At 59.8% G+C, this 16,416-nt stretch overlaps 1 protein-coding gene across 6 annotated transcripts in view; it reads right to left on the bottom strand.

The window, feature by feature from the left end:
• Nucleotides 1-2,397: 2,397 nt before the first annotated feature.
• Nucleotides 2,398-16,416, bottom strand: part of RGS3 (regulator of G protein signaling 3) — an 85,394-nt gene continuing 71,375 nt past the window's right edge. For 4 of the 6 annotated variants that reach the window (XM_027907032.1, XM_027907031.1, XM_027907034.1 and 1 more), the window contains 6 exons: nt 11,448-12,101; nt 8,517-8,590; nt 4,987-5,088; nt 3,977-4,038; nt 3,174-3,340; nt 2,398-3,065 (listed from right to left, as the gene is read on the bottom strand). In XM_027907032.1, the coding sequence (XP_027762833.1) occupies nt 2,880-3,065; nt 3,174-3,340; nt 3,977-4,038; nt 4,987-5,088; nt 8,517-8,590; nt 11,448-12,101 (1,245 nt within the window). In that variant the 3' untranslated portion in view covers nt 2,398-2,879. Of the gene's footprint in view, nt 3,066-3,173; nt 3,341-3,976; nt 4,039-4,986; nt 5,089-5,209; nt 5,361-7,274; nt 7,594-8,516; nt 8,591-11,447; nt 12,102-16,416 lie in introns of those variants that run through there. The other 2 variants (XM_027907037.1, XM_027907036.1) reach the window with 2 other exon arrangements.

Here is a 16,416-nt window from a genome sequence, read left to right as displayed (position 1 = left end):
AATACCTGATTCCTATTTCCATCACTCAGTGGCGTGGGCATTGACAAGTCAATGTTTTCTTCTCTCTGCATGATTGGATTTTGGCCTGGACATCTTGTTTTGTGCTAAATAAGGACATTTCTGTCCCCCTTCTGTTTGTGTTGTAAGCTAATCCCCTGCACAAATGTCACAAGTTGCTGCTCAGGCAGCGGGGCTGCATCTCCATCCCAACCAGTGTCCCTCAGAACAAACTCCCTCCATGAACCCACTTCCCCCATCCAGTTCCCACCCAGCTGCTCCACGTTCCCCACACCCTTCGCTCTGAGGCCCAAAGTCTTGGAGCAGCTGGCACAGCTGCTCTGCTGCAGCACAGAGGGGACAAGGCTGTGCTTCGGTGTCACCACGAGGTCCATGATGAGACCTGTCCTGCTGCACAGGGCACTGGCCATCCCAGGAAAATGTGGGACGAGCACGTGGCATTTGCAGCTCTCAGCCCAGCCCTGCCTTTCCCTGGAATCAAGTGGCTCCTGCACGTGGGGATGGGGATGGTGTTTACCCAGTGATTCATCACCCTGGCAGGTCGGCAATAAATTCTCTTACACCAATAACCCACCTCCTGCCACTCACCCAGGGCTATTTCCACCTGCTCCAGGGAGTCACCCCATGTCCCCAAGGCTCCTCCTCCTCTGTCCCCTGCAGGGATCAAAGTCGAGCACCAGATTCCTGCACCAAATGTCCCAGGGCAGCTCCAGCCCTGCCTGCCTGACTGAGCTGGGATAATTCCCATGGGCAAGGCAGGTTGTAGGCTCGAAACACAGCATGGTTTTGGGGTTGGGATGCTCCTGGGAATCACCAGCACCACAGGACTTGGCACTCAGGGCCGAGAGAAGGCAACGGCAGGTACTGAGCTGCACAGGGGGGATTGAGAAAGAAAATCTGTGATGACTCCAGATCTGAAGGGAAACCTTCCAAGCTGGGATGGAGGAGATGAAGGCTCTCAGCAGTGCCAGGAGAAAGAGGAGGGTCTGGCTTGGAGGAGGCAGCTGGGAGGGTGCACCCAGGGTGCACTGGATCCCAGCAGCCTCACAGGCATCCCACCAACCCTGCTGCCTCCAGCCAAAGCCTCAGCTCTGCCTCAGATCCCCCACCTGGCCATCAGCTGCTGCCTGTTTAAAGGGGGGAAACATAGACAGTTCCCCAGAAGAGATGGTATCTGCTGGGCAGAGCTGATACCCAGGTGGCATTGCTGGGGCAGCCTGGGCATCTCCAGCAGCACCTCCGTGCCAGCCACCCCAGGGCTCAGCACAGCCCTGTGGCACCAGAAGCACATTCCTGAGTGATCACAAGCAGGTGAGTGGTGCAGGACATTGGTGTTCTACCAAACACACCAGGGACAGCCTTTAAAAAACATTTGCATCCCACACCAGAGCTCCTGGGCTGCTGCCCTTGCTGGGGAGGAGCAGCCCTGCCAAGCCATGCACAGACCTGGAAAAGCACTGCTGGGCTTTTAGTTGCTGCTTTTGGTGTGTCCCCAGGGGGACCCAGAGCTACAGGAGGTCACTTGTGTGTCTGGGCATTCCCGTGGTCAGAGGTTCCTGCCCTGCTGTGTTTAAACAGCGACCACAGCCCTTGGGAACAGTCTCATTTTGGGCAAAACTGTGTTCCTACACCCAGGCCTGGCCTCAGTAGCATCTGGCAGCTGGTCCATCATAAAAAAGCAGCTCAGAAATTCATAGAACCAGATTTTTCCTTCTTTAGCCATGCAGTAATAGGATTTCAGGCTCCTGGTTGAAGCTCCACCAGTGCTGACAAACATGCCACAAAGAAAAAGCAGCTACAAGAAATTATATTCTCCTTTTATTTACCTATGACCATGACAATGTATTTTTTAATTTTTTTTTTTCTAGCTGCAGAGATGCTTTTGCACTGTAAACTGGGAGGCAGGCAGTCCACCCCTCTCTGCCAGGGCCAGCAGGAACCCCCCTGCTTCCCAAAACACAGTATTGTTATCCAGAGTCAGGAGAGGCGTCTGCATTTCTCCATCACCAAACCCTCCGTCGTCAGGGCGTGATATATACACCAGGCTCCCCCAGCGGCCTGCTGCCAGGGAATGGTCTGTCAGGTAAAACCTGCTACTTACAAAATGTACACACCCAAAAAAAAAGAAAAAAAAAAAAAAGAAAAAAAGAAAAAAAAAAAAGGCATCCACTCCGCCGGAGAACTCGGCCGCGACACACACGAATATTGCACTTGTCATCTGGGAACGGGGAAGGGACACGGGGGTTTCCTATCACACAGTAACGTCCAGCTAGAGGAGGTCAATAAATAAACCAGGGGTGGGGGTGGGAGGGGGTGGTTTGCACACCCCCAGCGCAGGGGCAGGGCCCGGCTCCGCGAGCCAGCCAAGGAGGCGCCGGGGCAGCCGGGGGGCACCGTGGCACGGGGGAAGCACAGCAGCATCCTGGGGCTGGCCAGGTCACCAGGCTTTGATCCAGGGGATGGGGTGGTCGTGGCGGTGCTGTCGTCCCCTTGCCGGAGCCCTGCTCAAAACTCCTCCTCGGCAGTTGGGGGTCACTCGCCGCCCTCCAGGAACGCTCCCAGCCGGGGCGCTGCTTCCCAGTAGCCTTGGGGGAGCTCCCCTCCCGGCCAAAATCCACACTGGTGTCACCCCGAAGGCGTCGTACCCGCGATGGAGCAGTACCAGACTGCTTGGTGTGTCGGTCCCCCTGGCCCCAGGCTCGGTGCCTTCAGCTGCCCCACGTCCGTCGCTGCAGGAATTATGGCTTGGGGGCACGAGCGGCAGCAGGAAAACACGCTCCCACCGGCTCCCAGGAAGGCCTTCACTGCCCAATTCCATGTAAACACACAGCTCCCAGCCTGCCCCGAGACAGTCCTTGGGTCTACAGCGGGGAGCTGGCTTTCTTCTGGTTAATTATGTCCAGGTACAAGTCAGAGCGCAGGAAGCGGGGGTACGAGTCCTTCTCCATGAGCCCGTAAATCCTCTTCTGCGCCAGGTCGAAGCAGCTGCGGGTGATGTTCTGCAGGTTCTCCTTGGTGTGCTCCCGGGTGTAGGAGTCCAGGTTGACCTGTGGGCAGAGAGACCAGGGCTGATGAGCAGCTGCCAGGCAGGGAGAGCAGCCCTGGAGCAGCCCTGTGCCAGGGAGCCCCGCGCCGGCGTGGGAGCCAGCCCTCACCTCCTTGCAGGACTGGATGGCGATGTACTCGGCAAAGATCTTCTTGGCCTTGGAGACCATCTTGGACTGGGATTTGATCTTCTTGAACTCCTCACAGGCCAGCCAGAACTCCAGGTTCTCCTCGCTGAACTCGGTGCGCAGGAAGGCCCTGAAGGCAGCGAGCCCGTCTGTGGGGACAGGGACACGTCTCTACTCACGGCTCACAGGCAGGGAATGGCCCCACCAGACCCTCAGCCCAGCAACCCTGCAGTGCTGCAGCCCAAACCGCCTCCCCACGCTGTGCCCTAAAACCCCCGCTATGCAAACAGGCAGTGATGGCATTGCCAGGCCAGCACAGCAACACAACCCATCCGTGTGCTGAATCCACATCTCCAGCATTCATGGAGAGCCAAGAGGGAGGCTGGGCTGGAGTGGGGACAGCAATGGGGACAGGACCCCCTGGCCATCCCTATGGGCTGGGAGCAGCACATGACCATGATTTGGGGTGCCCCAGCTGTGAAATGTGAGAAGGGGATGTCTAAAGCAGTTCCTGTTCCACAGTTCCCCTGCACAGACATGGATCACTTCCTCCCCAAACTGGGGGGCTGAGCCGTGACCTGTTCCCCTTGGCCCCTGTCACCAGCTCCCTCCCTGGGCCAGGCAGGAGCAGAAGGGGTGCAGACAAGGGACAGCCTGATTTCTCTTCATGGTCTACCCCCAAACACCGGAAGGGATTAGCAAAGGAAATCCCAGCTTTATCCATGCACGTGTCTGGATATTCCTCTGGCAGTAAACACAAGTGGAAGAGGTGGACATACACTTACATTTGTGCAGCAGCAGCTTCTCCAGGGAGTCTCCCCACTTGAGTGCTTCCTCGGGAGTGGGCCTGCGGGAGAGGGACAGCGCGTTGGCAAAGCAAAGCAGCGAGAGCCACTTTCACCGCCTGCTAAACCTTTCCAGTGGCTAAAGCCAGGCTGTGTGCCCAGCAGGGCTGCTCCTGGCTCCCAAATCGGGCTCCTGCTCAACGTTTCCAGTGCACAAAGCCACGCTGTGTGCCCCGGTGGGGCTGGCCCCGGCTCCCACATTGGCACCGGCACTGCCAGGGCTCTGCACCGGGCAGCACCACAGCAGCTCTGCCAGACAGAAACCCCTGCCTTCAGACTGGCAGGAAGAAAATCAGACACAAGGAGGTCTGTGCAGGCAGCTGTGCCACTTGGAGTGTCTGAGCAAGAATTGGAAAAGTTCCGGGTGATGCCCAGGAGCTGCAGGAAAGTGGAATTTCAGCTGCCTGTTCAAGCAGCCGGAGAAGCTGCCAGGAGCAAGAGTAGGGAGGGCTCATCTCCAGCTGCTGGAGCATCTCCAGAGCAAAGTGGTTTTTCAAACCATCCTCCAGCTGGTTAAAGTTCCAAGTACAGGCAACTGGGAGGTTGCTGCCACCAGGTACATTTCCAACACAAGCTGCTGCTGTGCCACTGCCCGGGCAGCACCTCCCACCCGCCTGGGGGCATTTTCAGCCAAAAAGTACTTTTAATGCTCCTCCAGATACAAAAACTGTTTGTTCACAGCTTCCCCAAATGGGGTGAACCCAGCCTGCCAGGATGTGAGGAGCCCCTGACTGCAGCTTGTCCCCAAAGCCCCATGGCCCCAATCCCCACAGCCCCGATCCCCATGGCAGCTGATCCCTGATCCCCATGTTCTCCGATTCCCACAACTCCTGACCCCCACAGCCCCTAATCCCCGATGCCCACGGTCTCTGATCCCCACAGCCCCTGATCCCCTATACCTATGGTCTTCAACCCCCACAACCCCCGATCCTCCCTCTCGCAGCACCTACTTGAGGGATTTGAGCACTTTGTCCAGCTTGCCGGAGGGGTTGGCTCCGGGGGACTCGTTCCTCCGCCGAAAAATCCCCAGCCGGTTCTTCATGTCCTTGGCTCTAGAGGGAAAAGCAACTCTTAGCAGGCGGCCGAAGGGTCGGGGGGGAAGGTGGGACACCCAGCACCCCAGCGGGGACTCTCGGGCAGCCTCTCCCCGCTCTCCCGGCGCCCTCCACCTACTCCTTCATGGTGTGCCGGCGCTGCAGGCTGCCGTTGTGGGGTCTCTGCACCGCCAGCAGCATCTCGGCGTGGAACTCGAGCGGCTGGGGCTTGGAGAGGTCTCGGAAGAAGGGCATGTCTGGAGGGGCAGCCCCCGCGCGGAGCCGCGATCGCGCGCGGAGCGGCCAGCGCGGAAAGGGGAGGGCTCTGCCCCGCGGCTTTAAATGCGGCGTGGGGCGGGGGGGAGCGGGGGCCGTGCCGGCCCCGCCGCTGCTCCGGGAGGCTCTGCCGTTGCTGGGGAAACCTGAGGAAAAATCAGCGCCGAGGAGGGCGGATAGTGGGGCCTTTTCAAGAGACGGCGGGGGAAAAATAATCGCGGCGAGGATTTACGAGGGCTATTTATAGAGCGCAGGAATCCCGGGAAGGCAGCGGGGCCGGCGATGGGGCGGAGCGGGATGAGGAGCAGAGCGGGGACAGCAGCGCTGCCCTGTGTCTCCCCTGCGTGGACAGGGCTGGGCACCCACTGGTGCTCACACGTCTCCGGTGCCGGCCCGGCACGGGCATGGCCGGGGGGACATTCCCGTGACGGGGCGGTTGGGACTGGCAGCGAATGGCACCATTCGAAGGGGCTTTGGGGCAAAGACACCCCACGCTGTCCCTGCTCAGGGCCCCGCTCTGCTGTCCCCGGACGGACAGACTGATGTGCACCCGGGCACGGGGCTCGGGGTGCCCCCGGGAAACCGCCGCCAGCACAAAGCGGGACAAAGATTTCTGGCGAGTGCCATGGGAAAATGAGACCCCCCTCAGCCCAGCCCGGCCCTGCGAGGGCTGCCCAGGGCCAAGGCAGGGGACGGGAGTTGCAGGAGGTGGCGGGGAGGACGCGCGGACCGTGCTGTCCCCTCGTGGCACAGCTCGCGCACGACACCCCGGCACAGGGGCAGGGACACACAGGGTGTCCTGGGATGCTCATCCTGCCCCACCAAGGCCACCAGGATGGATGGGGCCCCAGGGTGGCATGGCCAGGCCACCCCTGCCACCTCCCGCGGGTTGCACAGCCGTGGGTGTGCGAGGATGTTCAGAGGAGCCACCTCTGCCTGGCCAAGCCATCCCAGGGTGAGGGATGTGAGAGGCACAGGAGGGATTCAACACAAGGGTGCAACCCAGACCCCAAGTGATACTCTCCAGACCCACAGCTCTCTCCGGTCCTGGGAGGGTAAAATACAGTGGTCCACAGGGGAAAAAAAAGAGCTGCAGCAATCACGGAGATCAGTCCCTCAGGTGCTGAGCACCCTGAGCCACGGAAGGATTGCAGAGGGCAATAACCCCCCCCAGTCCCCGGTGCCATCCACGCCCTCGGGAGGGACACGTGCACACCACCAGGGCTGTGGTTCCAGCAGGACACACACCCCACTGCTGCCAGCTGCCAGGCACCAGCTCAGCACTAACGTGGGAAAAGCGGATCCAAACACAGAGCCTCACACTCCAAACACCATCTGCCTCCCGTTACCGCGCTGCCAGCGCTGCCGGCAGCCCAGGACCAGCCACCACACTGGGACAAGCCATCCCACACACCCTCCAGCAACAATTTTAGCAGTGTTCCCAGTTTAGCAGGGCAGCAGCTCGGCGCCCGGCAGGGCTGGCAGAGCACTGAACAGCCCTTGTGTGTGTGGCACACGTGGGCCACCTCCACCCACAGAGTCCTGGGCACAGCGCCAGCTGGCCACACACCGGGCTTTGGGGCTCGCAGGTGATCGTGGCTCGTGGGTGGATTTTCCAGCGAGCACCTCCGAAGGAAGTTCCCTGACTTACACGTGCTGCTCCTCTTGCAAATAAAGAGCAAGTGGCACCAACCCAGGCTGCGACAGCCACGGGCACACACAGCCCACGGCTGCAGCCAGGCTGCAGGATAAATGGCCCAGCAAAAATAATTCCATAAAAAATTGCTGGTTTCACTCTGGAGTTGCCTCCATAAAGTGACCTGTCCCTGCACCCGAACACGACCACAAGGTCATGCATCACCCTGCCCTGCGTCTAACCATGCCCCGCACAGCACATCACCCTTCCTCGCGGGATGCTGCATTCCTACCTTTCCAGGTATTTTTCGGAAAAGTCCACCATGGCGTGGTACATGGGGCCGGCAGCGCTGCCGGGGCCGGGAGGGGAGGGGAGTGCCGAGCCCCGGCTCTGGCACCATAAATACCCCCTCGGGCGGCTGGCACAGCCAATAGCCGTCTGTGCGATGGCAAGAGGCTCCCCAGAGCATCCACTGCCGGCTCAAGGTGAGGAGAAAACCCTCCGTGCAACCGCCCCTGACCCCGCTAAGCCGGGGGGGCTGAGCCTCCCCCCGCCAGCCCGGTTCCCCCGGCGCTGCAGGGACACGCGGACAGGGGGACGGCCCTGCCGCAGGGATTCGGTTTTATTTCCAGTGCTGGGGAGGGGGGGAATAATAAAAAGGGCTAAAAATAAGCGGCTGCGGCGAGGGACACGCGGGACAACAGTGCCGCTCGCTGGCGGGAGGCACAGCCGGTCGGGCCGTCGAGCTCCGTGCACAGCCCCTGTGCTCGGCCCCCTCGCACCCCCTGAGCCACTCACACCACGTGCAGCTCCTCCACCTGCCCTCAAACGCGTGTCCCAGGGCACAGGACCCAGCCGAGGGGACCCCTGTGGCCGTGACACCTCGATCTGGTGCCCAAAACCAGAGGCGGCGCGTTCCCAAACATCCTCACTCAGCCTCCCCCCCTCGGCTGCAGCTGTGCTCACGGGAAGCAAAGGCCACGGCCGCCTCGTCCTTGCCCAGAGCCACTTTTTGGCAGCCCAAAGCCTTACCAGGAGGGGTGGAGGGGCTGCCAGCGGGCCTCAGTGGTCCCCGTGCTCGCCGCTCCCACCACGCTGCCCGCGATGTGCCGCAAGGTTTGCAGCCTGACCCACAGTGGGAAACCCCCCCACTCCACCTCCCGATTCCTTCTCCCGGCATGGGGCCAGCGGGAAGGAGGCCCCCAGCTCAGATTTCACCATTTGCATGTCCTCTCCCTGAACCCGGGATGCTGTTTTCCCCCAGGCCACCAGCAAGAGCCGGTGTCTTCCCCTGTCAGAGCGCTGTGAATGGGGGGTGCTCCCACATGGGCTGTGCAATGTCCCCAACACCCCATCAACCATCCTCCCTGAAAACCACTCCCTGTCTGAAGTGAGCACTTTTCTGTCCAGAAAAGTTTGAGGGAACAAGACAGGGGGACCCTAAAGGCTGCGGGAACTAGCAAGGCTCAGAAGAGGTGTCTGACCCCACAAACAGCCCTGGTGCACCCTGATGCCACCCCAGTGTGACACTTACAGGCTCCTGCTCCGTTTCTTGCGGGAGGTCTCGTCCCCTTCATCACAGCTGCACTCGGGGTCGGCTCCACTCAGCTGGGGGGAACAGAGAAACAGTGTCTGTGTCATCACACCAGCGCTACCTGCAACCAGCAGGGCCAGCACCCCCCGTGGTCCCCGCAGCCACACGTTCCAGACCCGTGGCATCCACAGGGCTCCTTTCCATGGCAATGCAACAGGACCAGCTCCTCTCTACTCTGGCATGGGAACCTGCCTCCCCTCACCCCTCCTGTGCCATCTTCAGTCCATGGTGTTCCTGGAGCACCCCAGGAGATGCCACGGTTGGTGGCCCAGGTACCCTCCAGGTTCAAGATGCTGACAGTGGTACCTCCTGTGGGGAGGGACACCCACACCCCCATTCCTGATGCTCCTATTCCTGCTATCTTGAGTGGGCCCGGGGATCCCTCTGCAGCCCACAGAGCTCCCCCCAGAACCAGGCTGAGCATCCAAAACCAATCAAGAGCTCCCCTAGTCCCCAAGCAGGAAGAAATCAGAGCAGTTCAGCCATAATTGACTCACATCATTGCAGTTTTCGAGGTCGAGGAGCAGCCAGAGGGCTCCATTCCCTGACCACCACCCTAGGGCAGCCTGGGCAAACCAAGGGGACCTGGGATGTGCCACAAGCTCAGGGCACCACTGTGCCCCGCACAGAGCTTGGAGCTGGGGGGTGACCCCCTGGGATCACCACGGCTCGGGGGCTTTATCAGTCGTTCCATTACAGAATGAGATCGGAAGATGCTCAGAGCCGGCCCTGCATCCAGCCCCCCGCCACACCCAGCTCATCCCCGCGCTCCCGGGGGCTGCCAGGCGCTTTCCAGGATCATCTCCCGGCGGCCGGGCCGTGGGAACCCTCTGCAGAGCCCCGCAGCGCCGGGCCCGGGGCTTCTGACACTTCCTTCCATTCTGCGCCCGGGTTTCCGGAGTTTATCGGCCCCGAACAATGCGGGCCTCGCCGAGCACCTTCCCCGGGCACATCGGCCCGGGCCGGCCGGGGCCACACGCAGCCGGGGCCGCTTCCTGCCATTGTCCGCACAGCCTCGGGGACAAAAGGCAGCGGCGGAGCTCGCCCGGGGAGTCCCAGCGCTCCCGGCCACAATGCCTTCCCAAAACAACCCCCTCCCAGCCCGGCCGCGGGGAGCAGCGGAGCGGGGAGGCACAGCGGGCACCGCGGCAGTACGAGGGGACACCAAACGAGCCCCCCTAAAACGCTCCCAGGCGGGAAAGGCTCCCACGAGCCCCGATGGATGCGGTGGCCCTGACACAAAGGTGCTTGGCAGCTGAGCGGGGATCCATACGGGAATCCTACACCAGTGTCCTGCTTCACGAACCTCGGAGGTTCATCGTATCTTCATCAAGATATTCAAAGGCACAGCCCAACAAAAGTCGCTTCAAAGTGTAGGCAGGAGGGTGGCAGTGGCCCAAAATCCCATGCATGTGGTGGCCCAGGACCATGCCCAGCTCCCCTGACCACTGTGGACCCTCTGCAAGCAGCCAGAGCAGGTGATGGGAGCAGGCAGCCCATGGGATCAGGCAGTGGGAACAAGCAGGGGCGCCCCAGGAGGGCACATGGGCAGTGGCTTGAGGCTGCAGGCAGCCGGAGTTGCTGCAGGGCTGGAAGCAGGAGCTGCAGGAGGTGCAGCCACCACACTGCCCTCACCACCAGCGTGGGCTCCCCGCTCCAAAAATCCCAGTCTCATCTGCACCAGAGCAGTTCAGTCCTGAGGGAGCTCCGTTTATCCACCCAGATCAGCCCAGGAAGTGCAGCTGGAGCCCCCCGGGGCAGGAGTGGGGTCCGTTCCCATTGTCCCCCGGCAGTGTCACACAGCCCAGCCGGCCCCGGGAGTGCTGGAGCAGCGGCAGAGCTGCAGCCCCGGGGCTGCACACACAGGGGCACTGTGAGCCCTCCTTGCAGGGACTGTCACAGCAGCACCAACGGGACACGGTCAGCACGCACTGACACTGCCACCACCTCCCTCTGCATCTGCGACAGGCAGTGAGGGTGTCCCTGACACAAAGGTGGCCTTTCTTGATCGGGGGGGAGAAGGGGATGGGCTTGAACCCCCCAGCCCACAGTTGTTGGCATCAGCCTCCAAGATGGCTTGGGCTACCTTCAGGCACAGCAGCACCATATGAGTGATCTGTCAGCCTGGGAAGGGCTCTCACCGGCTGGAAAGGGACTCTGAGCACAAAAAGCGCTCCAGGAAACAGCATCAGAGGTGGCTTCTCAAGAAGCAAGAGCTTGGCAGGAAGAGGGTTAAGCCCACCACGGGTTTAACCCCATCATTGGGCGTGACATGGTCCTGAGTTGGGTGATGAGATCCTGAGCTGGGCACCAGCCCCACACCCTGCTCTGCCCTGCTGAGCCCACACCAGCTCTGCTCTGGGGGGCACAGGGAGCACCCCAGACCAGTCCAGAGCTCCCTCAGCACGGCCTCAGATGCTCCCCCTGCATGGTGGGGCCAGACATCTTTGCTGACCACAACTATTTTCTGAGATGGGCTCCTCGAAGTCGTGCAAGGGGCTTGTGGGGCAGAGACCCTGCACCCTGAGGAACACTCTTTTCACCAGAGGCTCTCTGGAGCCCAGCTTCTCCCTGCCCTCACTGCTGCTGTGAGCAGCTCTTTGCAAGCACAGGCACCCAAGTGCACCTCTGCCTCCACCAGTCTCAGTGGGAGTGGCTTCCCAGGACAGGGGACCCTGGACACACCAGTGGGAGATGCCACCCACAGCCCCAGCACACTGGCTCTGGGTGACACCTCCCAGAGCCCTGAGAGTGGCAGGGCCCTTCCTGACCCCTCAGGGTGGCCACGGAGCGATGGGCCACATGCCAGAATACCTCCCTCCCAGGATTGTTCCCCCTCCAGCCACATGGAGCCAGCACCCCCTCACATACCTTCCTGTGGCCCGAAAACAGCAGCGTGAGCTGGTGGATGGAGCCGCCGTTCTTGACGAGCTCTTTCTTGAGGGTCCTGGGGGAGGGCAGAGCCCAGCGGGCGGTGGAGCCCTGGCTGTCGGAGCAGTTGAGGGTGGTGTCCGAGGTGAAGCAGTGCCCCTTGGCCTCCTGCAGCAGGCTGCCCTCGCTGTGGGTGCGGCGCCGCAGGGAGCCCTGCACGCTCAGCGTGTACCCGGCCTGGCCGCCCGACGTCTCGATCATGCTGCTGCGCTTCACCTCGCTCCTCTCCAGGTACTGCTCGTCACTGTCCTCCTCCTCATCATCATCATCCTCCTCGTCCTCATCTTCTTCCTCCTCCTCCTCCTCGTCCTCCCCGTCCGTGGTGCCGCCTGCCACGCCGGCCACGCCCTGGCTGAAGGTGCTGTCGAGGCGCAGCTCGGGGATGACGAAGGCTGGCAGGGAGCTGGGCTGCTCCTCTCCCTTTGCAGTGGCCACTGGCTGCTTTTCCACCAGGAGAGGACCCTGGGTGGCTCCCAGGACATCCCAGGGCTTGGCCAGAGCCGGTGCCTCAGCAGCCGGAGGAGCATCACCCACTGTTGCCTTCCCGTCCTCCGAGTGCATCTGCCCCGGCTTCTCCGTGTCTGTCTCCAGCATCTGCCCAGAGGAGAAGACAGGAAAGGGTGAAGGCAGCAGCACCCCAAATCTCTCTGGCCACCTGCCAGGGCAGCCTTTCTGCTCCTGACATCCCAGCTGCGAGGCTGGCACCAGTTTGTACAACCCCAGCGGTGCTCCAGCGGGGTGGGATGGCAATGCTCCCATGTCCCCAGGTGGTGACAGGTTGCTCTGGCCTCAGCTGCTCCTGATCCCTGGAGCACTGGATTCTCCCACCTGGCAGGAGAGGGATGGGGCCACCCAGCTCCCCCCTGCAGCAGCCAGCAGCACTGGTGGGTTTGGAGGAACCCCAGTGTGCCAGCGGCTCAGCCCAACAGCGCAGCCAAGCTCAGCTCCAGCCACATCATCCTCACCCTGCCGGCTCCACGTCTCCTGGGAGCTGCTGGAGGGGCTCAGCCCTGCAGGGATCTTCCCCAAGGCTGGCAGAGAAATCCAGGAGCTCTGTCCAGAAGCTCCAGCCCCTCCTGCACCATGTCATTAAATGCTGAAGGGAAGGGCTGGACTCTGCCCACCTCTGGATTGTCCAAGCTCAGCCCAACCATGGCTGTGGAGCTCCCCTGCAAAACCACAGCCACTCCTGCCAGCTGACAAAACTTCAGGATGGTTTTTCCAGCTTTTCTCTGCTGCTGGGAAAGGCCTGAGCAAGCTCTGTCCTTTCAAAGGGAAAAACCCGGAGTAGCTGAAGGGAAAAACCTCCAAGGATTTTTTTTTTTTTTTTGAGCAATGGGAGCCTGCAATGAGCCCTCCCCTGCCAGAGCAGGGTCCTGGGGGGCTTTTCCATCTAAGCTGAAGGGGCAAAAACAGCTCAGCAAGGAAAAAAAGACCAAAGGAGAGAGAAATCCTGCCTTTGGGAAGCAATTCTCACCCACACAGATCCTGTAGGGATGGGGCAGGGGCTGTTCCACAGGAACACACCCAAGTAACAATTGATCCAGAAAAGAAGTCCCTGTATCCCCAGCTGAGATCCAAACCTTTTCACCAGCCTGATGGCAACTAGAAAACTGGAGTTAGCAAAGCGACCCCCTCTTTATAAATTGACTTCAGCTTCAAAAAGAGCAGCAGCTCCAGGAATCAACCCATCCAGCCTCACCTCCCACTGGGAAGAGGAGGCAGAGGTTGTGTCCCTGTTGGGGGTCCCACCTCGTGACAGCAGAGCCCTGAGAGCCACCCCTTGGGACATAACGGGGGTGTGGGGATGATAACCCACCTCTGGCTGTCCCCAGGCAGCTGTGTGCAGGTGCTGGGCTGCTGTCGGGCTGTGCCACCCCCAGGGAACACCTCAGAGCTGTGTGAGCCCCACTCTGCACAGAGGGGACAGCACAGAGACCACGGGCACCCAGCAGCACCCACGGGCACCTGCCTGGGCTCAGGGGTCAGAGAGCCAGCCAGGTTCCCAGAAAGGTGCTGGAGTTCAGTGCCACAGCCAGTGGGCAGCACACAGAGGAGTCCACACACCTCCACCTGTGCCTTGTCCCTTTTTGTCACACCCACAGTGTCCCCGTGACGCCTGCAGCACAGAGAGCACCTGCTCTGTCCCCCTCCAGCCTGACTCCCCCCAGGCAGAGATTCAGCATCACCTGAACTCCCCCATGGAGTCTGAAGACCAAAACTCAGAGACCATCATGTTCTTGGCCCATATGGGACATCCACCCATCCATGAAAAGCTGGGTTTGGTGGGAGGCACAGAGCAGATCCTGCACTGACCTTGGGGCTGGTTCACTGCCCCCACAGTAATTCCCTGTGAAAAGGGAATGTTTCCAGACTTGCCAGGCAAGGATGCTATTTGCACCAGCATGTGCTTTAACGATGCTGTTTATGTTTTATTTGTCTTGCAATCACTGTCATCATTATTTCATGAAAGAATTAGAGGAAAAACCCACACAGCCCCCAAGACCCTCCCCACAAAACTCTCCCCCTCCAACAGCTGCCTATCTGTCCAGTCCTTCTGCTTTGTATTGCTGGGTGCCCATATCAGATAAGGGCCTAGAAGGAAATGAACAGCTCCTTTGAAATGAGAGACATTTGGGGATTAAATTAAATCCCTGCACTAATTCAATCAGAGACTCTGCTGCTCTTCTCTGGCATGGAGGGGATGAGCAGGAGCCTCACCACCGAGAGAGGGCTGGTTCCATCCCTGAGAGCATCACCAGGGCTGTGAAATCCTGTCTGCACAGGGAGGGCCGTGGCTGAGCTCTGCTCAGCATCACCTGATGTGGGGCAGAGACAGGGGAGGAAGCACCAGTGATGCCATCCCGGCCAGCCAACCAACCTGGGCCTGGCTGGAGGCACCAGGGACTTCATCAGCACAAAGCCAAGGGCCACCTTGCTGCCCAAAGCTGATTTGGGACACTGAGGACAGGACTGTGACCAGGTTTCATAGGAACACTGGTTTGGGTTGGAAGGAACATTTAAGGTCATCCAGTTCCACCCCCTTCCTGTCCAACCTGGCCTTGGACACTTCCAGGGATGGGGCAGCCACAGCTTCTCTGGGCAACCTGTGCCAGGGTCTCCTCATCCTCACAAGGAACAATTCCTTCCCAATATCCCATCTAACCCTGCCCTCTGGCAGTGGGAAGCCATTCCATCTTGTCCTGTCCCTCCATCCCTTGTCCCCAGTCCCTCTCCAGGTCTCCTGGAGCCCCTTTAGGCCCTGCAAGGGGCTCCAAGGTCTTTCCAAAGCCTTAGAGCAGCTTTTCCAGCACTGGAAGGGGTTGGCACCTTCTCACCGTCGTTGTGGCTGAGGGGCTGCTGGAGGAGGCTGTGCTGGTGCTGTCTGAGCAGGGAGGTGCTGTCCTTCCACCTCACCATCCAAAACTTCCCATGCTGTCCCTGCAGCAGCAGCAGCTCAGGAGCCAGCAGCCAGCATCTGGGTTTCTCCATTCTCAGTGCCCTGGGCTCGCTGCTCTCAACATCTGGGTGTCCCTCACCTCAGGGTGCAGCTTTCCCTGTTCTCAGGGATCTGGGTCTCCCTGCACCCAACAGGTTGGTCTTCCCATTGCCATCCTCTGGGTTTCCCTCTCTGGAGCTGGGCAGGCCCAGGGGCTTTACATCCTCCCTGGAGGGTCTCACACTTCACTGTTTCACTTTCTGAGTGGCCAAGGCAGAATGTCCCGAGAAGGGGAAGAGAAAGCAGAAGAAAGAGCTGCCTGCAGGCCCCAGAATGGCTATCTAGGGTGATTTTAGGGAAGGAGGATGATAGGTCTGAGACCAGAGCAACAGCAATAGAAGTCCCTAATACTGATCTCCCCACTGAACAAGCCTTGACCCTTCCCAAGAAAAGCCAACATTGCCCTGCCTGCTCCTGCATCCTGAAATCCTGCACCTATAACCCACTTCCTGGGCTCCCTTTGCCTTCAAGGGTCACTCACTGACACAAAAATTCAAGTTTTTTTCGAGTTTTCTTGAAACCAAGCCAGGTGAGAAGTACTGCAAACCCTCTGCTCCTTGGTCTGCAATTCGAGCAGGGGTTTTTTGAGCTGCTCACAACTAGGAGGTTTTAGTTCTCCAGCAGAGCAAATTTCAACCACCAGATGTGGGTTTATCAGCATGGCCTCGACTTCTCCAGTGTTTTTTTAAATACTGTGGCCTTCCTGGTGGCCCACAGCTGGGATTTCCAGCTGGGAAAACACCAGCCATGGAGATAGCCCAGCTGTGAGCTGGAGCCTGTCCTGCCCTCCCCTGGTGCTGCCAGCTCTCACACTGCCAGAAGGACCATGACATGTGGCATTCCCTTAAATCCCCAGCTTGGGGGAGGTCAGGGATTTTTTTTTTTTTTTTTTTTGATGCTCTCAGCTTCCAATTTCAGAGCCTGTGCTCTTCACAGTCATGGAGCCACAGTGGCTCAAGCAATGCCTGGACAGGGGGATGTTGAATTCAGCCTTTCCTGGCTCCTGATGGGAATGTTCAGATTTTCTTTTTCTCTTGTGATAATGCAGAGGATGAGGAGGTGAAACACAACTCAGAGAGCTGCTCTGCACCCAGGTACCTCCCCAGCCAAAACCAGGGATTGGGAAAAGCAGGGAAGCCCCTGCAGGTGATGTTGGACATGGATGTGAGCAGGATAGCAAAGGACACAGGGCTCTGACTGCACTCTCACCCTGTGGAGGGGGAATGGATCTCCCATGATATCCTGGAAGAGCTGATCTCGTGGGCAGCCTCATCCTCTGTGTGTCCCATGCAAGAACCTCTCCAGCTCCTCTTCAATGCTCTTCAATCTACCTTTGCTCAAAGGTGCCTCACCTGCCCCCAAAAGCATTTTACTCCATGGGAATGGGACCAACTCCCTCTCCAGGGGTAT

Source organism: Empidonax traillii, unplaced genomic scaffold, assembly GCF_003031625.1.
Source record: "Empidonax traillii isolate 1590-97213 ecotype Southwest subspecies unplaced genomic scaffold, ASM303162v1 scaffold1393:size172035, whole genome shotgun sequence".
Taxonomy (NCBI): Eukaryota; Metazoa; Chordata; class Aves; order Passeriformes; family Tyrannidae; genus Empidonax; species Empidonax traillii.
Note: the sequence above shows the minus strand (reverse complement) of the source record. Positions and strands in the feature narration are given on the sequence as shown.